General features: G+C 37.8%; 1 protein-coding gene across 3 annotated transcripts; it reads right to left on the minus strand.

Annotated features, from left to right (window-relative positions):
* Nucleotides 1-8,213: 8,213 nt before the first annotated feature.
* Nucleotides 8,214-23,458, minus strand: LOC110606722 (probable protein phosphatase 2C 44). 3 transcript variants are annotated; one of them, XM_021745675.2, is made up of 6 exons: nt 23,236-23,458; nt 22,890-23,138; nt 22,386-22,662; nt 22,154-22,317; nt 13,930-14,026; nt 8,214-8,275 (listed from the first exon to the last, which is right to left on the minus strand). In XM_021745675.2, the coding sequence occupies exons 1-6, from the start codon at nt 23,290-23,292 to the stop codon at nt 8,241-8,243; spliced, it is 879 nt and encodes a 292-aa protein (XP_021601367.1). In that variant the 5' UTR covers nt 23,293-23,458; the 3' UTR covers nt 8,214-8,240. The 3 variants fall into 3 exon arrangements, with proteins under 3 accessions (XP_021601367.1, XP_021601366.1, XP_021601368.1); XM_021745674.2 differs by lacking the exon at nt 8,214-8,275 and having other exon boundaries at nt 13,423-14,026; nt 23,236-23,456; XM_021745676.2 differs by lacking the exon at nt 8,214-8,275 and having other exon boundaries at nt 13,423-14,026; nt 22,154-22,308; nt 23,236-23,453.
* Nucleotides 23,459-25,126: the final 1,668 nt, after the last annotated feature.

Here is a 25,126-nt window from a genome sequence, read left to right on the forward strand (position 1 = left end):
AAGTTGAGTTGGTTTACATCTACATTATAAAACATCTAAGATCATGTATTCAAAGGGATAACAACATCCATAGGGTCAAGCACAACTTCTAATCCTCAATATCATTATACATAACATGTCTATTCAAACTTTACATCATCTTACGATTTATCATGTCCACTTTCTATCTATTACAAACATATGACTTTACTCTTCTTGACTTCTGTGTCTAGCCCGTACCTGCAATCCTGGGGGGATTAGGGAAAAGGGGTGAGCTACTAGAGCCCAGTGAGCAGAATAATGAAAAACAACATTTAAATTCTCATGCCATCATGTAATGCAACACATCACAACAAATCACATCTCGGATGGTATTGTCACCAATAGTTCTCTACATTCCAAAGTGCCGGGACGTAGAATGGGTACAACCGGTCTTTCTCTTAACATAACATATCATAACATTCCAATGTGCCAGGGACGTAGAATGGGTACAACCTGGACTTTCTCTTACATAGTGCCAGGGACGTAGAATGGGTACAACCTGGACTTCCATACCATATCATGCCATAACATCATCATACCATATGAGGACTAAAGGATCATCCAATAACCAATCCACATCAACATCATAAATGCAATGCAACATATTCGTGAATTCTAATGCAAACAACCTAATTCATCACATGGCATTCATGATGCATGAACATGCTAAAAACTTTATAATTTATTCGCTTTAAAACGTAAAGGTTTATTCTACTCACCTCTTGGCTAGCTCTGACAATGACTGAAGCAGCTGACTCACTGCTGGGGTCCTCGGTTCCTCAGGTCCGAACCTACACAGGTGGACTCAAATGAGGGACCAAACAACTAGAACATAATTCTAAAAACATCCCCCAAAAACCCCCTGAAAAACCTCAAAATAATCATGCAAAAACATGCAAAGGAAGGCTGAACAGGGCACTTTCGGCGGCAGGTTCGGCGGCCGAAAGTCCCTCCAGAGCCGAAAGTCAGGCAGGTTCGGCGGCACCTTCGGCGGCCGAAACTCCCAGACAGAGGCGAAACTCATGCATGTTCGGCGGCACTTTCGGCGGCCGAAACTCCCAGACAGAGACGAAAGTCTCCTTTCGGGGGCAGGCTTCGGCAGCCGAAAGGCTTGCCTCCCCAGCCATGTTCGGCGGCCGAAAGTCCTTCGGCTGCCGAACCTGGTTTCTGCCAAAGGGCAGAAACTTGGCTCCTCTATGCACATCTGCCTCCAAAACTTTCAATCATGCACAATCCTATTCTACAACACACATACTCAAGCATACAAGCTCCTAGGGGCTTCAAACTATCTTAAACCCCATCTACAACACATCAAACAACACAAATCCAACATACATTGTCCATAAACCAACATAACCCCAAAAACTCATAAAACCCTACACATGCATTTCTACTTCAAGAATCAACTTAAAACTTGTTAAAAACATGTAGTGAGCTCAAGATCGGCCCTTACCTCTTGTAGATCGAGAGGAAAACGACCCTAGCTCGAAGATGGGAGAGATTTGAGTTCTTGAACCTCAAAGCTCCAAAACTTGCTTTAAACTCGAAAATCTTCAAAACAAGATGAAAACTCATAAGAAAAACATGAAATCTCGAAGGGAGAAGCTCAAAACAGTGGAGGGGCGGTGGAGAACTCACCTTGGCCGAAAACGGGAAGAAAAGCTTGCCCGTTTCGGCCATGGGGTCCTTTTATAGAGCTGTCCTTACCACCTTTCGGCGGCCTAACGTGCCCCCACAGCGCATGCAAGTTCGGCGGCCGAACATGAGGTTCGGCGGCCGAACCTTGGCTGATTCAAACAAGGCTTTCGGAGGCCTAAAGCGCTCCCAAAACCTCCTCACGTTCGGCGGCCGAACGTGACTTTCGGCGGCCGAACCTGGCAAAGTCTCCAAAGCCCTCTCCACTCAAAACTTGGATTTATTTTCATTAAAAACCATAAAATACATCAAAACATTTTATGAAAACATGGTTTTACCCTTCTAGAGGTCTCCAACATCCGAGATTCCGCCGGACGGTAGGAATTTCGATATCGGAGTCTAGCCGGGTATTACATTCTCCCCCCTTAAGAACATTGGTCCCCGAATGTTCCTCAACTAGCACATAGCATGGCATACACATATCATACATACAAAGCACATAAAACTCACAAGGAACTAACCTCAGAAAAGATAAGGGTATTGCTGGAGCATGGACTCCCGTGTCTCCCAAGTGCATTTTTCCATATTGTGGTGGTTCCACAGGACTTTCACCATCGGGATTTCCTTGTTTCTCAGCTTCCTGATCTGGGTGTCTAGGATCCGTACTGGCTGTTCAACATAGGTGAGATCTTCTTGGATCTCTACATCAGGCTCACTAAGAACCTTACTCGGATCTGACACGAACTTCCTTAACATGGAAACATGGAAAACCGGATGGATTCTTTCCATTGAAGCAGGCAAATCTAGCTTGTACGACACATTCCCAATCTTCTGCAAGATTTCAAAGGGTCCGATGTATCGTGGGGCTAGTTTACCTTTCTTCCCAAAGCGAACCACTCCTTTCATTGGAGACTACTTGAGCAATACTAGATCCCCCTCCTGAAACTCTACTTGCCGTCTGCGGATGTCTGCATAACTCTTCTGTCTGCTTGCAGCAGTCTTGATTCTTTCTCTGATTATGGGTACCACCCTGCTGGTAATCTCTACTAGCTCAGGCCCTGCCAAGGCCTTTTCTCCAACCTCTTCTCAGCAAACAAGTGATCTGCACTTCCTCCCATACAAAGCTTCATATGGAGCCATCCCGATGCTAGCATGATGGCTGTTATTGTAGGCAAACTCCACCAAAGGTAGATGCTGCCTCCAAGAACCGCCAAAGTCCAGCACACACATTCTGAGCATATCCTCGATAGTCTGGATGGTCCTTTTTGACTGTCCGTCAGTCTGGGGGTGGAAGGCAGTACTGAAATCCAACCTGGTACCCATGGCATTCTGCAGACTCCGCCAAAACCTGGAGGTGAACTGGGGCCCTTTATCCGATACTATTGAAACAAGAACCCCATGCAGCCTGATGATCTCATCAACATATACCTGCGCCAACTTGTCCACAGAATAGCCACTCCTGACAGGGATGAAGTGAGCAGATTTGGTGAGTCTGTCCACAATCACCCATATGGAGTCCAATCTGTTGGACGTTGCCGGTAACCCCACTACGAAGTCCATAGCTATATTCTCCCATTTCCACTCTGGAATAGGTAGCGGGTTAAGCATTCCAGCCGGCTTCTGATGTTCCAGCTTCACCCTCTAACACACTTCGCAGGCTGACACAAACTGTGCCACTTCTTTCTTCATCGCTGGCCACCAATAAACTTTCTTCAGATCTTGATACATCTTGGTGGCTCCGGGGTGAACGCTGTATCTTGCATTATGAGCCTCCCTCATAATGTCTCCTTTTAGCCCTATGTCATCTGGTACACAAAGTCTGCTCCCATAGCGGAGGATCCCCTTACTGTCAAATCTGAACTCACTGTCCTTGCCTGACTGAACAGTCTTGGCAATCTTCACTAACTCTGGGTCCTCATGCTGTTTCTGAGCCACTTGCTCCAGAAACACAGGTGTCACTCTCATCTGGGCCACTAAAGCACCTGTAACAGACAACTCCAACTGTAGACCTTCATCAATAAGCTTGTAAAACTCCTTCACCACTGGTCTCCTATCTGCCGTGATGTGGGATAGACTGCTTAGTGACTTCCGGCTTAGGGCGTCTGCCACGACGTTCGCCTTACCCGGATGATACTGAATCTTGGAATCATAGTCACTCAGCAGCTCTACCCACCTTCTCTGTCTCAAGTTCAAATCTCTTTGACTCAGGATGTACTGCAGGCTCTTATGATCTGTAAAGATCTCACATTTTACCCCATAGAGGTAGTGCCTCCACATCTTGAGTGCAAAGATTACTGCTGCCATCTCAAGGTCATGTGTGGGGTAATTCAACTCATGCTTCTTCAGCTGTCTAGAAGCATAAGCAATCACCCTTTCATTCTGCATTAGTACACAACCCAGTCCCACACGGGACGCGTCACAAAAGACTGTAAAGTCTTCATCACTAGATGGCAGAGCTAACACTGGTGCTGAAGTCAACCTCTTCTTAAGCTCTTCAAAACTCTCTTCGCACTGGTCGGTCCACACAAACTTTTGATTCTTCCTGGTTAGTCTGGTCAGAGGAGCTGCAATTTTCGAGAAGTCCTGAACGAACCTCCTGTAGTAACCTGCCAAACCCAAGAAACTTCTGATCTCTGACACTGAAGTGGGTCTAGGCCAGTTAGCCACAACTTCTACCTTCTTGGGGTCCACCTCTATCCCATTTTCTGTCACAACATGCCCCAAGAATGAAATGCTCCTCAGCCAGAACTCACACTTAGAGAACTTGGCATACAAGCCATGTTCCCTCAAGGTTTGCAAAACCAACCTCAGATGATGGGCATGCTCCTCTGCATTCCTGGAATACACTAAGATATCATCTATAAAGACAATAACAAAGTGATCCAGGTATTGGCTAAACACTCTGTTCATGAGATCCATGAATGCTGCAGGGGCGTTGGTTAATCCGAACGGCATTACAAGGAACTCAAAATGCCCATATCTAGTCCTGAAAGCTGTCTTTGGCACATCTTCTTCTCTGATCCTCAGCTGATGATACCCAGATCTCAGATCTATTTTGGAGAAACAACCCGCTCCTGCTAGCTAGTCGAATAGATCGTCGATCCTTGGCAATGGGTACCTATTCTTGGTAGTGACTTTGTTCAACTGTCTGTAGTCGATACAAAGTCTAAGGGATCCATCCTTCTTTCTGACAAACAAGACCGGTGCACCCCAGGTGAGATGCTCAATCGGATGAAGCCCTTTTCTACCAGTTCTTGCAACTGTTCCTTCAATTCTTTCAACTCGGCTAGAGCCATCCTGTAGGGAGGGATAGAGATCGGTCGGGTTCCAGGCATCAGTTCTATCTCGAACTCTATCTCCCTAGCAGGTGGTAAACCTGGCAACTCGTCTGGGAAGACGTCTAGAAACTCTCTAACCACTGGCACCGAGGCGGGCTCTCTAACCTGACTGCTAAGCTCTCTCACATGAGCCAAATACCCCTGACATCCCTTCCTAAGCAACCTACGAGCCTGAAGAGCTGATATCAGACCTCTAGATGTACCCCTCCTGTCTCTGAACCTGACTACCTTGTCCCTGCAGTCCAAGGTAGCACCATGGGTAGATAACCAGTCCATCCCTAGAATGACGTCAAAATCTGTCAAGTCTAGAACCACAAGGTCGGCGGAAAGGCATCTTCCCTCAACAAAGACTGGACTGCACTGGCAGACTGACTCTGCCACTGATGGATCACACTTGGGTCCACTGACCCAGAGAGGACACTCTAACTCAGAGATCATCAACCCCAACCTCTGGACGGCTCTCGGAGCAATAAAAGAATGAGATGCACCAGGGTCCATCAAGGCATACACATCTGAACAACCAATGACTAAATTACCTGCCACCACGGTGTTAGATGCATCTGCCTCCTGCTGAGTCATGGTGAAGATCCGTGCTGGAGCTGATGGACCTTCACCTCTGAAACCCACTGACGAAGAGGCTGCCCCTCTTCCTCTGCCTCTGCCACTGGCCTGAGTCATGGCTGGAGCTGCTGGTTGAGCCACGCTGCCAGAAGCCGTCTGCTGAGACTGTGCTCCAAAAGCTGCCCTAGGACACTCCCGAGCCATGTGTCCCTCTTGCCCGCATCTGAAGCAGGCTGCTGTCCCAGCCCGGCAAACTCCCCTGTGTGGCCTACTACACTTTGCACAAACTGCATTATCCGCACCAGAGCTTGAGCCACTCCCTAGTCCCAGACTAAACTTGACTTTGTTCCAGAACTTGTTCTTCTTCGGCTTCCTAGTGGTATTACTCCACTTTTTGCTACCTGAAGCTGCTGCACTCAGAGAAGAAGAGCCTGGGGTATTGGAACCAGAAGATTGTGCCACTGACTGTCTGACTGTTCCCTGAACGATGGCACTGGCCTCCATTTTCCGGGCCATATCCACTATGGCATGGAAGCTCTCCCTATCTGCTGACTGGATCAAGGAGGAATATCTAGAGTGGAGTTTCATGATATACCTCCTTGACCTTTTCTGATCCGAGTCAAGATTTTGCCCTGCAAATGGCAACAGCTCCAAGAATCTGTCTGTGAATTCCTCTACACTCATCTCATCGGTCTACCTCAACTGCTCAAACTCTATCATCTTCAGCTCCCTTGAGCTATCTGGGAAAGCCCATCCTGCAAACTCGTTTGCAAACTCCTCCCAAGACATGTTGTCCACTCTCGGGTTCACATAATTCTTGAACCACTCTCGTGCCTTCTTGCACTTAAGCGTGAACCCAGCCATCTGAATGGCTCTACTGTCATCAGCCCCAATCTCATCTGTGATCACCTTAACCCTTTCAAGATACACAAATGGGTCATCCCCTTTTTCATACTGGGGAGCACCCAGTTTCATGTAGTCGGTCATCTTGACCTTACTTCCACTGGCTGAGCTAGGTCTAGAAGGTTGAGTAACTGGGGCTGCTGGTCCTGTAGGTGGTGGAGGTGGGGGTGCAGCATTCCCCGAAGTGGGGTTTGCCGGGTGAGGATAAAAGGGTGAGGGTGGATAAGCTGGGTACTGAGGGTGAGGTGGATAGAAAGGTGGATAAGGCATGTAGGTAGGGTAGGGGTTAAAGCTGGAGTAATCCGATGTGCCTCCCATCGGATACCCTGAACCCTGTGGGAAGGGTGGATAATGGGGTGGAAAACCATACCCCGAGGCCTGAGCGCCTCCCTGAGACTCCCCTGTCCCTTCTTCCGACATGCTGACATCCAGATTCCCATCCCTCCTCTGGTCCTCTTCCATAACCTCCCTTACATCTGAAGAACTTCCTCCTCTATCTGTCCCCCTTCTGCTAGCATCAAAAGACCTTCTAGGGTCCCTTGACACTCTTTCTCTGCTTGATCTACATGACATTGCCCTAGGCAATGCAGGAGGACGGGCGCTCGTGCCCTCATCCTCAGGTGGCACTCCAGTCAATCGTGCAGATCGACGAGTTCCCCTCATCCTGTTTTCTGAAAGGCAGCACATAACAAGCAAACATTAGCATCATATGGTTCATGTGGGCACACATGAACCCACATCACATACATCACATACATTAATGCACATGCATATAATCATGGCATTTCACATCATCAATCAATCGGACCGCTACCGGCGCTAGGATCCAGGTCGGCTTAAGGCCGCCGGGACCCGTAGCAAGCCTAACATACATCCTAAAAACCTGCTTAATCCCATACATGATCAACAATATACATAGAAATTAAAACTTTTCTTTCATACATTCTCACATATACCAACCTCAACCTGTGCATGCGCTGAACATAGTCATAACTATACACATTGACCCCTCTGTGGGATCTCATCAATGCCCCAATGGGCGATACATCATAAGTTGAGTTGGTTTACATCTACATCATAAAATATCTAAGATCATGTATTAAAAGGGATAACAACATCCATAGGGTCAAGCACAACTTCTAATCCTCAACATCATTATACATAACATGTCTATTCAAACTTTACATCATCTTACGATTTATCATGTCCACTTTCTATCTATTACAAACATATGACTTTACTCTTCTTGACTTCTGTGTCTAACCCGTACCTGCAATCCTGGGGGGATTAGGGAAAAGGGGTGAGCTACTAGAGCCCAGTGAGCAGAATAATGAAAAACAACATTTAAATTCTCATGCCATCATGTAATGCAACACATCACAACAAATCACATCTCGGATGGTATTGTCACCAATAGTCCTCTACATTCCAAAGTGCCGGGACGTAGAATGGGTACAACCGGTCTTTCTCTTAACATAACATATCATAACATTCCAATGTGCCAGGGACGTAGAATGGGTACAACCTGGACTTCCATACCATATCATGCCATAACATCATCATACCATATGAGGACTAAAGGATCATCCAATAACCAATCCACATCAACATCATAAATGCAATGCAACATATTCGTGAATTCTAATGCAAACAACCTAATTCATCACATGGCATTCATGATGCATGAACATGCTAAAAACTTTATAATTTATTCGCTTTAAAACGTAAAGGTTTATTCTACTCACCTCTTGGCTAGCTCTGACAATGACTGAAGCAGCTGACTCACTGCTGGGGTCCTCGGTTCCTCAGGTCCGAACCTACACAGGTGGACTCAAATGAGGGACCAAACAACTAGAACATAATTCTAAAAACATCCCCCAAAAACCCCCTGAAAAACCTCAAAACAATCATGCAAAAACATGCAAAGGAAGGCTGAACAGGGCACTTTCGGCGGCAGGTTCGGCGGCCGAAAGTCCCTCCAGAGCCGAAAGTCAGGCAGGTTCGACGGCACCTTCGGCGGCCGAAACTCCCAGACAGAGACGAAAGTCTCCTTTCGGGGGCAGGCTTCGGCAGCCGAAAGGCTTGCCTCCCCAGCCATGTTCGGAGGCCGAAAGTCCTTCGGCTGCCGAACCTGGTTTCTGCCAAAGGGCAGAAACTTGGCTCCTCTATGCACATCTGCCTCCAAAACTTCCAATCATGCACAATCCTATTCTACAACACACATACTCAAGCATACAAGCTCCTAGGGGCTTCAAACTATCTTAAACCCCATCTACAACACATCAAACAACACAAATCCAACATACATTGTCCATAAACCAACATAACCCCAAAAACTCATAAAACCCTACACATGCATTTCTACTTCAAGAATCAACTTAAAACTTGTTAAAAACATGTAGTGAGCTCAAGATCGGCCCTTACCTCTTGTAAATCGAGAGAAAAACGACCCTAGCTCGAAGATGGGAGAGATTTGAGTTCTTGAACCTCAAAGCTCCAAAACTTGCTTTAAACTCGAAAATCTTCAAAACAAGATGAAAACTCATAAGAAAAACATGAAATCTCGAAGGGAGAAGCTCAAAACAGAGGAGGGGCGGTGGAGAACTCACCTTGGCTGAAAACGGGAAGAAAAGCTTGCCCGTTTCGGCCATGGGGTCCTTTTATAGAGCTGTCCTTACCACCTTTCGGCGGCCTAACGTGCCCCCACAGCGCATGCAAGTTCGGCGGCCGAACATGAGGTTCGGCAGCCGAACCTTGGCTGATTCAAACAAGGCTTTCGGAGGCCTAAAGCGCTCCCAAAACCTCCTCACGTTCGGCTGCTGAACGTGACTTTCGGCGGCTGAACCTGGCAAAGTCTCCAAAGCCCTCTCCACTCAAAACTTGGATTTATTTTCATTAAAAACCATAAAATACATCAAAATATTTTATGAAAACATAGTTTTACCCTTCTGGAGGTCTCCAACATCCGAGATTCCGCCGGACGGTAGGAATTTCGATATCGGAGTCTAGCCGGGTATTACATTAGACCAAGCTTGATGTATGGTATGATGTCCCACTAGAGCATTTGATGAGGGCTCTTGTGTGGGGTTTATGTTATGTTATGATGTATGCAGGTCAAGCTTGGTGAATGAAAATGTTTGAAAATTTTATGTATATGTTGATCATGTATGGGATTATCAGGTATGACAGGTTGTATGATAGGCTTGCTATGGGTCCCGGCAACCTTAAGTCGATCTGGATCCTAGTGCCGGTAGCGGTTCGATTTTGGGTCGTTACACAAGCAGTCTGGTGAAAACTACCTTGTAACCTGACCTGGAAAAAATTGCCTTGTGGCCTGATTGGTGGGACCAACGCTCGAGTGGTCTAGCAAAAATTACCTTGTGACCTGGCCTAGCAAAAACCGTCTTGTGGCCTTAATTAGTGGGACCAACACCCGAGCGGTATGGCGAAAACCGCCTTGTGATCTGGCTTGGCAAAAATTGTCTTATGGCCTTATTTAGTGGGATCAACTCCCGAGCAGTCTAGCGGAAGCCGCATAGTGACCTATTCTTGTTTCTTTAGTCTCTCTTTCTTTCAAGGAGGCAATCCATCGTTCCTTGTTATTGGAGTACACAACATATGAAAATAATCTCATTAACTCATTATTGATAAAATTTCTCAAATTACAAATATTCCATGCATGGGAAATAACTTGACTATTTAGTTTGGCCAAATTATAAGACTCTGGACGAATAATCTTTGAACTTTAAACGGTTCTTTGCATTTTTCACCTAGTACCAGGTCCAGCATTACCAGTTGTTACATTTACTCTTTTGAGGACCAAGTCTTCCACATTGAAGGCTTGCAGCCTGACCTTGCTGTTGAATATTCTCGAGATTTTATTCCTGTAAGCCGCCATTCTAATTGTGACATTTTTTTGTAAGAATTCGGCTTGGTTCAAATTGAATTGCATCTCCTCGGAATGTTGTGTCCTGAAACTACTCACGTGTATTTCTATGAGGATGAATGCTTCAACCCCATATACGAGAGAAAAGGGTGTCTCTCTAGTAGCTGTTATGGGAGTAGTCCTATATGCCTATAGTAAGTGAGGTAACTCTTCGGACCAATTGCCTTTGACTTGGTCGAACCTTTTCTTCAGCCCCTGTAATATAGTCCTATTTGTGACTTTTGTCATACCATTGGACTAGGGATGGTAGACTGAGCTGAACCTCATATTAATTTTTCATTTCTTGCAAAAGTCTCTAAACCTGGTGCTTGCAAATTGGATTCCATTATCAGTAATTATTATTTTGGGTATTCCAAACCGGGTGAACATATTGTTGCTGATAAAAGAGATCGCTTGTTAGGAAGTGATGGACTGTACAGCCTCAACTTCTGCCTATTTGCTGAAGTGGTCTAATGCCATGATAACAAACTTTCTTGACCTGGACGCCTTGGGGAAAGGGCCGAGGATGTCTATCCCCCACTGAAAGAAAGGCCAAAGACTTCAATGGTCACTTGCATTTCTGCTGGGGTCCTTAGGATGTTTGCATGTACCTAGCATCTTCGATACTTCTGGACAAGTCGCTTCGAATCCTGCATTATCATTGGCCAGCAGTATCCTTGTCTGAATGTTTTCTTTCGAACGATTGTCCGAGCTCCTTCGTGGCTCCCGCAATCTCCTTCATGGATATCTTTTAAGATTTCCTGGCCATTCTCCTCTGTAACACATCGCAACAATGACTGTGTGGAGGACCTCCTGAACAATCCACTATCGATTAGTGTGTACTTAGAAGACTTTCTTATTACCTATTTGCTGATAACTTGTTAGTTGGAAGATTGTCTTGTGTCAAGAATTTGTATACGAGCATCATCCACGATTCTCCTTCTTTTATGAGGAAAGACTTTTCTATCTCTGTTGTCGGAGTATGTAACTCCTCGAATCGAAATGGTTGTGTTAAGTATTGTTCACCTGCCACCGATATCTTGGCTAGAAGATCCGCCTTTTCATTGTTACCTCTGACTACTTGGTGAAGTTCGCAACTGTCTTGCCCGCTTTTGATCTCCTCCATCATAGATCGTACCTTTTCTTCATGTTTGGCAAATCTGTTGTTTGAAGATTGAAAAATTGGAATCTGTTGCTTTGGGTTCATGATGACAGTGACTTTATGCCCGATGAATGGCATTGGGACAGCCGGTGCTGCAAGGCAACAATCCAATGTCGTGTCCTTTCGTTGGTGTCGCCGGTAAAGTCCAAAGCCATGCGCTGTGACAACATGGAGAGCCCGACTGTCTCGAGGACGCAGGAAGACAGTTGTGGAAAATCACGGGGTCTCTTGTGATGTCATCGACTTCATGCGCGTCGGCGGCAAAAAGGAAAGCTGATGAAGCACAAATGTTGCATTGTCATCAGCGGTCCGGAGCGATGAGAGTGGGTCGACTGTGCATGAACTTAGGTGGCGACAACTATAATGCTTCTCAAGAAACGGATGACTTGTGAGGGATGAGGATGATGGCCTGAGGAAGAAGAAACAGATGGCTTGGAGGGGATGAGGGCAGTAAGAGGTGCTGCAACAGAGAAATTGGGCATGAGGATGAAGGTAAAATTGGATTTTAAAAATTTATTCTCTCATTCTTCATCTATTTTTAATGAAAAAGAGGATAGAATGACTTGATTGTTAACGGCTTAATTATGTAAAGGCGTTTTAATGTATTTTTCAAAATCGAGAGAGTGACTTATAAATAATAGTAATATTCAAGAATTAAATAGTAAATCTCCCTTTTACTTTTTATAGTAATAATTAATAATAATAATAATAATAATAATAATAATTGATATTACTGAGATTAAATTGATGATGTGGCCAAAATGAGACTTGATGTTGTTGAGATTAGATTTACTCCGGTACTTAAATTTGTATCTTGACGAATAGAGAAAAAGTAAAGAACTATTTCAGAGTTTTTAGAGAATAGTATGCCTTTATTTATGTGATTCTTCTCTTTTTATACTATAAGAGTTTGAAATGAATATGATATTTTTTTGATAGTATGATGATAATATGACCATCTACTTCATACAGGACATCATCGGCCAATAAGTAAGAATTCCGCGATCACAAACATAGTGAAAAAATACTAAGTTGTGCCTAATAACAGTAATTTCGTATCAAGACTCGTCTCGTTAAAAAAAGAGTAAGTCTTCTAATGATGATCCAAATGTTAAAGTGTCTAGATCTTCTCTTCATCGTACTGATATGCATTTTTTATATGTCTAATTCTTGCCATGTGTCTTCATCGTACTGATATGCATTTTTTATATGTCTAATTCTTGTCATGTGTCTTTACCTAGTGATGATAAGTTTATCATTTTCCTTTTGGTGGATGTTATATTAATAATAATAATAATAATAACAATAATTATTATTATTTTTTTAAACTATAATAATATATAAATAAATTATTATAATTTTATTTTTTTTTAAATTTTTTTTAAAATATCTCTTAATATTTAATAAAATTTAATATTTTTAAAATAAACATAATTAAAAAGCTAATAAAAAATTATATTTTTTAATATATATAAAAAATAAAGTGAACAAGGAGAAAATAGTATTTTGATATTAAAAATTTAGAAATTATTTTTCTTCAGAATGTTATTTATTTTACTGAAGGAAAGGGATACTGCGGGATGATTAAACCAAATAATTATTTTTTAATTAATTATAGTAGAAGGATATCAAAATAAAATAATAAAAAAAAAGACATCAAGAATTGAACAAGTCTAAAAAAATCTAAAATAAAGCTTGAATCAAATTAAATTAAACCAACTTAACTTCAGTTTAGCTTGATGAAAAAATCACTATGATTAATTCAATTTAGTTCGATTCAACTTTTTGAAATTCTTATTTCGTTTATAAAACTCAAGGGATTATGAGAAAATAAATAAGTAAATAAAAAGATTGCATAAGCCAAGTAAGAAGCAGAGTGTGATACAAACTTGTGTATATATGTAACCACCACCAATATATATATATATATATATATAGATATATATATATTACAAGAGAGTAGCATATTATCTTTTATTTATGTTTACAACCTATACACAGAATTAGAATCTAAAACTATTTTTGTTTAAAGTTCCTATCATCATCTGTCCGTTGAAAGAATTAACCCCATTAACTACTGCACTCCAATCCAAAAGCAGTCATCACCCATGGGAATAATGAGGGTATTTCTTTGGTCAAATTAAAAGTCTTTCATCACTTCCATCTTAACAGTTTGCTCTAGTCTACCATGAGAATTCCTAACCCAAAAGAGAGGAGAAAAAAAACATAAATCAAAGCCCTCAGACCCACATATTTCCAGCTTCAAACACAACCCAACCAGCTCATAATTCCAACGGACAGAACTAACAATTGGTAATAGCAATGTGCTATTATGAAACTGACTCAACCAAAACGGATCACAATGCATGATATATCATCCTTACTCTTTCTTGCCAATGCCTCGGTCGTTAAGCGCTTGGCAGCAGCTTGTGGATCCTTAATGGGTTTCACCAAATCAACTGCCTCTTGATTCTGCATGACCTGCCAAATATCAGATACCCAATGAGCATTACATCACAAGCAACTAGTAATTGCCACTTGGAGAAATTTAGGGATCATACACCCACAATCCGTTTGCAATTTTTTTTCCCCTCTTTTTCATATTAATCAGGTAGGCATAGATGGTTAGATGGCTAGATGCAAATGCAAAACCACTTTGAAATCCAACAACAGGCAGCTCAAAACTGGAAAAAAGAATACGAAGGCTAACAACATTTATAAATTCTGCATTGAGATGATTAACTCATGAGATCAACAAGAATATCCCTTCTAGTATTTCTTTAAGTTCTCTTCACTAGATCACTGTGGTCTTTGGCGTGAAGACGCAAAGTCCCAAAAACATTCCAATGGATAAGCACGAATAGTGTTAAATCCGTCCTACTATTATTATCATTATTGTTATGCACAGGCCATAGTGGAATTACTGTTAACTATATGAAAGGAATTCCAGCAAGAAAGACTTTAATACTCATATGGAATTTGATCAATAAAGAAGAATGCCTAGTTCAACCTTGTACCAGTAGTCATATCCTCCAGAACCATGCTTTACCAGCAAAATACACAACTGTCTGATACAAGAATTCAGGAAAAAAGATTGGAGATCGGCATCCCGCAAGTAAGTGCCTCTTTAAACTGACTATGGACAACATGAATACTTTTCTACCCTTACTTGTAATGATAGGTCATGGTCTATGATATGGCATAATCTTTCTATGATCCGGCATAATCTTAAAATGTTCACAATTTCTCGCATTTCATTGTTATGATATATGAATTGTGTACATGTTGCTAAAACTACTTGAATATTTTTCCCTTCAATCATAACAGTTTTATTTTCCTTGAGAATCCATCTCTTTTTTGCATAAAGCAGAAAAACTTTTTTTTTTTTTTCAATCTATTAACCTTCAATCCAATGAAAGTAGCCACCAAAACATCTGCATCATCCTTAAGGAGGCCAATGATTCCCAAGAAATCACAAACTAATTCAACTTAGTCTCCATAATGACCTAGTCAACAATAGTCTTCAAGCCTTTACAACTAAAACAATTTAACCATAATTGTCACCTCGAGAATCGACATCTTCATTTTATGGATCAAGAATTGAGAATCAAATCTAATCTTAAGATTTGATAAAAATTCTAAAAACTAATTAAAAATAATATATGTTCTAAAAATAAGTAAAAAAGCTATCTTATAATGACATGTTTTGATAAATATAATTATCATTTATATAATTAGAAATAATCTTTTTAATAGAATAATATGTATTTACTATGTCATAAAGTTTTATGTTATAAATTATGAACTTTGGAATTGTTGACAATAGTTATCATTATACATATGCTGAAAATCTCATTTAAATTAAATTAAATAATTAAATAGTAAAAAAAGAAGCAAGTTATAATATTATTAATGTAAATTGCCATAACTTGACAACTATAATTAGTTAAGTAAATTAACTAAAAAGTGCAAAGAAAAAGAAAGAAAATGTAGTGGAAGAAAAATAGTTAAAGGTTTTGTATACACTTTTCATGCAAAAATTAATTAGATCCTAAATTTTAAAAACATAAGGTCTAACAAATCCTTTATAAATAATTGATTGAATCAGTTGAAGATTTGATCAATTCATGATGATTCACATTTTTTCGATTTAGTCACAATTCATATACATTTGTAATTTACCCTATATATTTGAATCGCTAAAATGTGGAATTGAATTGAGAATTGTAATGTTTGAATCAAGAATCATACGATTTAGGTATATTTAAGATTCACCCCATAGATTCTAATCGATTTGTAGGAAATAGATTCAAATTGTAAGATTTGAATAAGGAATCGTAAGATTCTAACAACAGTGACTTAGCCATGAATTGAAATAAAATCCACCCATTTAAAGCAAAGAAATTGGGATGATATACTGAATTGGTTAATACATGAAGTGCAAGATACATGGAGATTGGAGAATTCATTAGACTGTAAGAAGTACTGATTGAGCACAAAATATAGTGCAGACATGAAAGCATCTCAACATATATGTACATTTTAGTGGATTTACTACTATGGCAAAAAAAAAAAAAGAAGAAAATTATGTTTAAAAGTTTACTACCACTTTATATCCCCTTATATATCATCATTTCCCCCTGAAATCTGGGCACTTGTACCTAGAATTTTTTTTAAAAAAAAAATTCCTTTTTTCACATTGCATTTCCTGAACTTAATCTCTTTGGGGTTGCTTTTTGATTGGTTTCTCAGTAGATTTTCACACTTCGAATGTCCTAACAAGATAGAGAATTTTTAAAGTCCTATGTCCATTTAGATATAACTAATATGAGATAATAACCACCACAAATAGTAAGAGCATGTCACAATATTCCAGAAAACAGTGATCGCCAAGAAATATTTAAGCAAAGAATTCGTGCATCCGCAGTGAAAATCTCATTTTATAAGGCTTTAAAACTATATAAATACGTTTGAAGCACAGATGAAGTGACAAAATGCAACAAGTCTCATGTAATTACAAAATACTGTTGAGGGGAAAGTAGTTTTATTGGATCAATATTTGACCAGCTATGATGCATAGCAGCAAAGTTTCCCAAAAACAAAAAAACTAGTCCAAAAGATCAGCATGGCACAAACAAGAACGCTAAGATGGATACTTGGAAATATAAGGATGGATGAGATGAGGATCATTACATTCATAGGAACAGCTCATATTGAGGGAAAGTTTAAGAGAAGCAATTTAAGATGGTAAGGACATGTGATTGTAGACTAGCAAATGCACCAGACTGAAAGGTTGAGAACATTGAACTGATAGATATTCAGGAAAAGATACACAGAAGATGATGTCAAGGGAAGATGTGAGAAAGGACTGACCTTAGATCTTTATGAAGTGTAGCCCTAAAATGGATAGAATAGGGAAACAAATCCATATAACCAGAATAGATAATCACAGTTTGGCTAACTGACAATTAAGCATCTTCCTTGAACCAAACCATCAGCAGCAGTTAAATCAGTTTTTACAGGTTTGGTATGAACAATTCTTCAAATCAAATTTGATTTACAATATTTAATTATCAGTGTCGTAATATTATCTTTTAGATACTTCTATAGTATATTAAATGTTAAATTACGAATTAATAACAAATATATGGTCAGTTAACTAATTTTTCTAATTTTGGTTAGGCTTCCAATTTTTTGGATTTCTCCCTCAACCCTAATAACCATCCTCAGCAAGTTTAGGATTTATGTGTCGATTAGATGGCAATGCCTACGTATGTAAATTTCACTCCCAATTATTCACTTAAACTAATAAGTATGGTTGTTACTAAACTTTAATTCACCTATATAATAATTGAAAATCTATTCACAAAAATAATAATATCATAAGTGCTCAATCCCAACCAGACACCAACTAGAATGCTGCTATGGACTCCATTACCACAATTTTTATAAAGCCTGAATATATACTTACACGCCTATACTGATTAGGATCAACCTATTAAACACCTATACAAAAATTGTAATCTATTCGACACTTGAACTTATAAACATCATAACAATTAAACACAAATTAGTCATATTATTGATAATTTATTAGAAAAAGTAAAAAATTGATAGCATATATTGCTAATTTTACTCTAAAATGTGCTAACTGTGCTTTGAATTTTATAAATTGACAAAGTTAGATGAGTATAGTTTTATCACTTTACGCAATTTTAGAATTCAAATAGCAAAATTTTGAGTTCAGTTAGCAATAAATCAAATTATTGTTTACTTTTTTTTATAAATCATTAATAATATGATTAATATGTATTTAATTGTCAATTTTTGTAAGTTTAGGTATTTGATAAGTTACAATTTTAGTTCAGTTGTTTAATAAACTAATATGAAATAGTATAGGGATGTACATATATATTTGGCCTTTTTATAAATATTTAATTGAATATTTTGTTACATAAGAACATTGTCTCTTTCACCAGATCATCTCTCATACCCATCAACTTTCCTCTCTCTTTCTATTTCCACTAAACCTTCTCTCTCCCTCTTAAGAAGTTGATCTAGAAAAGTTATAGTGAAACCTTGGAGGTTGTTCGCCTCTAAATGCACTAGTTAGACTTCCATTGTTGAACTTCTCAAGAACACATGAAGATTGACATGAGGTTACAATGATGTGGTGCTAGAGCTAAAGTGACCAACGTAGGCATGACACTGTTTAGTTCTGACATTGTTGTGACATGGTTATAACGTCAACAAGTGCAAGATTGGAATTAGGTGCTTTGCGACTCAAGTTGTTGGGTGAGCTTAGAAATAGACCTAAGTGGATCAATGTGCGGAATCAATCAAATCTTGCGATAGGAATGGATGTCAAACATGGTTTTAAATTGCAGTCATAATTGCATTTGCGCTCGCAGGTAACAAAAACAGGCTTATAACTGTCATAATATAACAGTAATGGCTAGGAGCTACGCAATGTTTTTTGAAAGATTTGCAAAGTTCATGAAATTAAATAGATATTGCTAGATATAAGTAAGACTAAGTTACACAAGTATATACTAAATATAAATACATCAAATAAAGACTTTATCCCACCAGATCTCTGTTTTGGACCACTCCATGCAGCCAAAAATGCACTAGAGGAGCTGACTAGGGCTACACTGTCAATCTATGGGCATGGTGATTCAATGCTCCAAGGGTGGTCTTTGGTGGAAACAAGGAAGCTTGCTGTGAGACCCAATTAAGCCAGGTGTTTCCTTTTTTCTTCTCTCTTTCCTTTTTTTCTTTTTGGTTTTTAAACAAGAGGTAAATAAAGGACGCTGCAAGGATGGTTGATTCTTTGGCATGGGATAAGACTTTTGATGAAATAAGGGTGGTGGGTCTGGTTAGTAGTAAGGTGACTATTTGTAAGGGACATTAGACAAAACGAGAGGGAAAATATTTGTGAAAGCTTAAATGAATTGTTCATTCACAATTGGATATGTTGCTCTACTGCCAATGTAGATGCGGTAGAATAATGGGGGAAAAAACATGAAATTATGAGAAAACAAATTTTCAAAGGACAAAGAAACACATTCTCAATTGGTAGAGCAACAACACACCCTCAATTTTATTAGCTCAAAGCAGTTGTCAATCATAAGAAAATCTACTAAATATGTAGAGAACCTAAGACTGTATGTATGAGTAATCCTAATAACATCAGGATAGGAACTGTCAATCTAATTCTAATTAGGGATCACAAAACGCACAAAAAATAAAAGGGTAATTTATGGCCAAGTCCCTGAAGTTTAATAAAACTCCTAGATTAGTCCCTACCTTAAATTTTAGTAACAATTTTGTCCTCTAATTTAAATTCCATTAAATAAATTAGTCCTTCTGTTATATTTAGATCCATTTTACCATTAATTTATGTAGTGACAAATATTCCCTTTTATATTAAAAAATGAAATTATTTCGTAAATGGCAATCAATAAAGCCCATCCCAATGCAAAGATCCATCTTCAATTCTTCTTCACTTCACTGCCTCTTTCGTTTCTCATTGAGAAACCACTTCCAATCTCCCTATCACTTCTTTAACCCACCGGATTTTCCTCACCACCCATCCATTCATTTCTTCTCCTTAACACCACCTTGCGCATGCATGTCTTGATTTGTTCATTACTTTGGATCTTTCTCTAAGGTAATATCTACTTTTTGTAAGGAATTTGATAGTGAACATGAAGAAAGATATAAGTGGATATCTCCGTTAGCTTTCCCTTTCACCTATTCAGGTTTCATTTACAACTCCTCTCTCTCCCTCTCTCAAATTAGGACTTATGCTCTTCTTTTTCTCCTCTGCAAAGATTGGTGCCTTGTAGGTTGTTAATTTTGTCCTAATTTCAGTTTGGAACACAAATTGACTTGTTTCATCAATTTTAGTTTGTGGGTTTGTCTTGATTAACATTTTAATTTGGAATTGTTTGCAATTCCAATGGGAAGATAATTAACTGTAGAGATATTGCATCACCAAAAAGAAAGAGAAAAAAGACAAAAAAGATGAGCAATAGTAACATTCAACTCTGTTGGAATATTGACTTTGAAGATTTTTTAGATATTAAGTGCGAAAGAGAGTGTAAGGTGAAAGGACAAAAGATCAACTGCCCTTTTTAAGGGCAATGTGGCTTTAAATCAAAATATGTAACAGTGTTGTTACGGCGAGGAAAAGGCACCGGGCAAGGTGACCAGCCCAGCTTAGGGGAGGGAGGTGAGGGGCAACGGGTGAGCAAGGCGTCGCGCCTCGCAATTAATAAATATCTTCTTTTTTTTTAATTTTTAAGTTTTAAATGATTTTTTAAGTTAAAAACCCTAGAGATATTTTATTATAACACATCAACAGCAGCAGCCAAGACCCACTTTCTCTTTCCAACAGTATACAGCTTCTCTAAGGCTAACACAGCAGATATGTCTCTTTCTCTCCTTCTTCTCTCCTCTCCCTCTCTTTCTCAGATATGTCTCTTTCTCTCCTTCTCTCTTCTCTCCCTCTCTTTCTCTTCTTCTAAGCCGGCTGCAAGGCTGTAACCTACATCTTCTTTTCTAGAGGTTTTTTTAGTTCTACTTTTACAGTATCAATTTAATTTTATACTTAAGCTAAAAGTTCAGGTATGCATACTATTTCTTATTCTCTTATATTGTTGTAAATAATTTTTTTTTTTCATTTGAACATGCTTCTTCCTTTTAATATGCGTTCATTGATGTGTTTGCAAGTAAATAACTATATACATATCACTATACTTGAAATATATAGAAAAATTTTGGCTTTCATTGCCTTTTTCAAAAAGGCATCGCCTCACCTCTCTCCTAAAGCGATAAATGATCTTATCGCCTTAGTGTCGCCTTTTGCCTTAATAACGCTGGTAGGCAAGTTGACTAACAATAAGTTGGTTTTAATTTTAACAAAAGGATCAATTTGTTTAATGGAGTAAAAAATGAAGGACCAAATTGTTACTCAAACTCAAGATAGGTATTAATATGTAGGTTTTGATAAATCTCAGGGATTTAACTATAAATTATCCAAAATAAATTATACATCCTATATTTCTTCATAAATAAGTAGTCTCAAGATCCCTAGTACTTCCTATATCAAGTAGAATTACTATTTAAGGTTCTAAAAAATTTAGCCTTATTTTTTTATTTGGCTATCAATAACAAAAAGTGTTAGAATTTTAAATTAGGATAATGGTTTAAGAATTTCAAAATTTAGCTAAAAAACCATTGTGCATCTTAATGTGCCTTACACCTTTAATAACTATAGTTGTTGCAAATATCATCAATAAAGGTCGAAGCTACTCAATTGTCTTTACCCGAGGAGTTCATTAGTGGCCTCCGCGCATTGAAATTTGTTGCAAGTTTGCCAAATCAAACTTGTGACACCAACTTACTTCTACAAGCTCTCTCTCTCCACCATGTCCAATGATGTTGTTAGTCAAAATATGAAGTTGGAACTTATGCAACATGAAGGATGAATTTTCAGAGCTTTGTTGACACTAGGAATGGCCATATTTTGAAAGAAAAGAAGCTTTCTCTCTCTAGTTCTCCCAATCCTTGGTTTTGAATTCAAATCAATGTTAATTCTTTGTTTTGTATAAAAGGCATGGTGAAACAAATAAATAAAGGGAACTTTAAATCTCTTGTAAGTGGGGATGGGGAAGGAGAATGTTAGTGATCAAACTTTTTGAAGCGGGAGAGAGAAGATCATTGGTTGGTGGAGAAAAAAGAGCTAATAGGGATGGAAGATGAGAACAAGCATATTTAAGTGGCATACTTTTCATACATCAGCATTACAAATAGGGTCTAGCCAAAATCAGGTGCTAGTGCTGCAGTTATTAATTTTTAAGTAACATATTGAAGTTTAAAGATACAATTGTAAGCATCAGTTGTGAGTAGACATTAGCTTATATATGGAATTATGCATATGCCAATTCTAGATGCATGGAAGAAATGGTCCTGCATTTATAGAAAGAACTCTAAGCCTTTAATATGCAAAAATTAAAGCATATGAGAGGAACAATAAATAATTGGTATAAAGTGTAGAAATGAGACAAGCAAAACTACTAGTTGTAAGATATAACAACTGACCTTCCACAAACCATCACTAGCCAAAATAACAAACTCCATGGTTGAGTCTATGGGCACATGTCTTACATCAGGTTCTGAACTTAAATGTGCTTTAAGACTTTGATCTCCAAAAGCTCGGGCAACTGCAAGTTGGCCATTAACCCTAGGCACATCCCCTGAAATGACTTTATCAGCTGTTAAGTAACCAAATAAAAAAGATGAGCATTATAGTAAAAACTATAGAGGTATATACCCGGAAGAGTTGTGACAAAGCCACCCTGTTTCTCAATCCTTTTCCGTTCAGTGTGTGGCTCATGGTCCACAGTAAGCTGATTGGCACAGCCTCTCTCACAGACAACAGCTCTAGAATCACCAACATTGGCGACCCATAAGTCCTTGCCATCAATGACAATAGCAGTAACAGCAGTAGAGCCACCAGTGCCCAATTGCATAGAATTCTCCAAAATAAACCTATCAGTCTTTTTATAAGCATTCTTAATTGCGGTTTTAGGGTCTTCCCAGAAGTTGGACTGCAAAGAAAACAAAGGAACCAAGAGCAAACAAAGAAGAGTAATCAAGTAAGTGATATCAAGTCATTAAGTACAACAACTAAACTTTAATCCCAAAATAGTTGGACACAACCATACTGTTTTTTTATTATTTTTTTTTTCCCTTTTTTTCCCCGATGTTCATCTCTATCATATACCAAGTCCACATCCATGTCTAAATCAAGTAATCGAAAAAAAAAAAAAGAGACCTCATGAAGGATGTTGACGAAGAGATTATCTTTCAAATAACTAGGTACTCGATCCCCAAGATGACCATCAAATATAGCGAATAATCCAAGCTCGTGATTCTTGATTTTCCGATACTCAGCGACATGATAGTCTTCCATATCATGGCCGGATTTTCCTTCAACCAACTGAAACCCATGAGACAATTTCTTGGTTGAGGATTTACTTCTCCCTTTTCCAGAGTCAGGGGAAGATGAATCAAGGCATGCACTCTACAGCAACAACAACAACAAAAACATCGATTGACGATTGAATTTGATAAAGAAATCAAGAAAAACAAAGCAATCGAATAAAGAAAAAGGAACGAACCATGATCTTTTGGAAGAAGGAGGTGCGAGAAGCACTTGCAACTGAGTGCCTACTCATAGTATTATCTTCAAATTTCAAACATATAAACAAAAATCACTCACTTTCTCTTTGCCTCGTATTTGGTTAAGGAAACGCAGAAAAAAAAGTCTCAGAGGAAGAAGAGGATTAGCATTAGACCAACAAGAAAGAAGCGTTTACCAAATCTCCTTTTCTTATTATTTTTTTTTTCTCTTTTTTTTTTTCTTCCTTTCTTAAATTTTCTTATTAAAATCCTTCTCGGTCAAACCTGGGATATTTTATATAATAAATTTAAGATGAAATTATTATTTAATTCTATAATATATTTACTCTTATTTTCACATAATTTTCACATAACTTTAAAAAAAATAATGTAGATAAATCTTTAAAAAAATATATAATAATGTTAATACATCTTTCACTCGCATCAAAATTTCAATAATTATAAAATAAATAAATAAATACATATTTATTCAAAGATAAAGTAAATAATTTATTTTGCTAAATTATTTTTAAATTAATAAATCAGTATATGAACCATATCTTAACAATATTATTATACAATTTAAAGTGAATAAAGGAAAAAGTAAATTTATTATTATAAAAATAAAGGAGTTAGCTGTTTAAATATTTATAAAAAAATGTATGCACTTATATAAATATTATTATCTTTCATTCTATAATTTTTATCTATTTTTTAATTAATTTAAAATTATTATTATTTTTTATACTATAATAATATATTATTTTATTTTATTTTATTTTTAAAATATTTTTTATTATTTAATATTTTTAAAATAAGTATAATTAAAAATTTAATAAAAAATTTTTTTATTAATATATATATGAAAAATAAAATTAATAAAAATTTGGAAACCAAACAAGTATTTCTGCGTGAATATTTCGAATTTCTACATCAGTTAAATAAAAGAGAACTAAATTTAATTAAAATAGTTTTTTATTAAAATATTAAATCAATTTATAATGAATAGTATTTATATTTTTCTTAATTTTACCATCTTAAAGTAAATAGTAGCAGAATTTTAAAATTGCAATCAATTAATTTTATGTAAAATATAAAATTTAATAGCCAAAAAATAGTTTGTTGTAAAATTGAGCTTCTATACATAAACTGCAAATTTATATATTAAAAATAAAATTTCAGGTTATTAAATTTATTTTTTATATTTTGCTACATATGCTTAATTAATTTAATTATTATTAAATTTATTTTTACTCAAAATAGTGTCTACTTTTTATATTTAAATATATGCTTTTTTTAAAAATATATATATCCAAATCAAATCACGCGGTTTCCCTCCCGCAATTTCCCTTCCTTGTTCTGTTTTTTCCAACTTCACGCTGGACCACCTAAATGACCTAAGCAAATACCCTCCTATTAATTTCTTCACCAAATACCTTTTTTTATTTAATTTTAATTTTTCCCATTTTTAACAAAATGAATTTTTGACAATGAAATAAATACTAATGAATACAAAATGAATTTTTTAAATATTTTTTCTTATATAAAAATTTATCAAAACTAAAAAAAAAATTTACTCTCCGTTTCAAAAAAATAAATTAATAGTTATTTTCATATATATTAAAAATATACCGTTAACATAATTAAAATAATAATTTATATTGTCGCTAGAGATAGGAGAGCTGAGGTTGCACTACGAGGTCCTTAAGATGGCAAAGAATCTCCTCTTAGGAAAAGATGAGAGGTTGAAAACTCCAATAGAGGTGGTGGAGTCTCTCTGAGTTATTACACAAACTCCAATTTAATTTAGATGAGTCTATGACTTAAAAGGTGGAAATTGAGAGAAAGCTAAAAGATGACAAAGAGAAGGCAACTTTGCTGGCAGAGAAG

Source organism: Manihot esculenta, chromosome 18, assembly GCF_001659605.2.
Source record: "Manihot esculenta cultivar AM560-2 chromosome 18, M.esculenta_v8, whole genome shotgun sequence".
NCBI classification, from domain to species: Eukaryota; Viridiplantae; Streptophyta; class Magnoliopsida; order Malpighiales; family Euphorbiaceae; genus Manihot; species Manihot esculenta.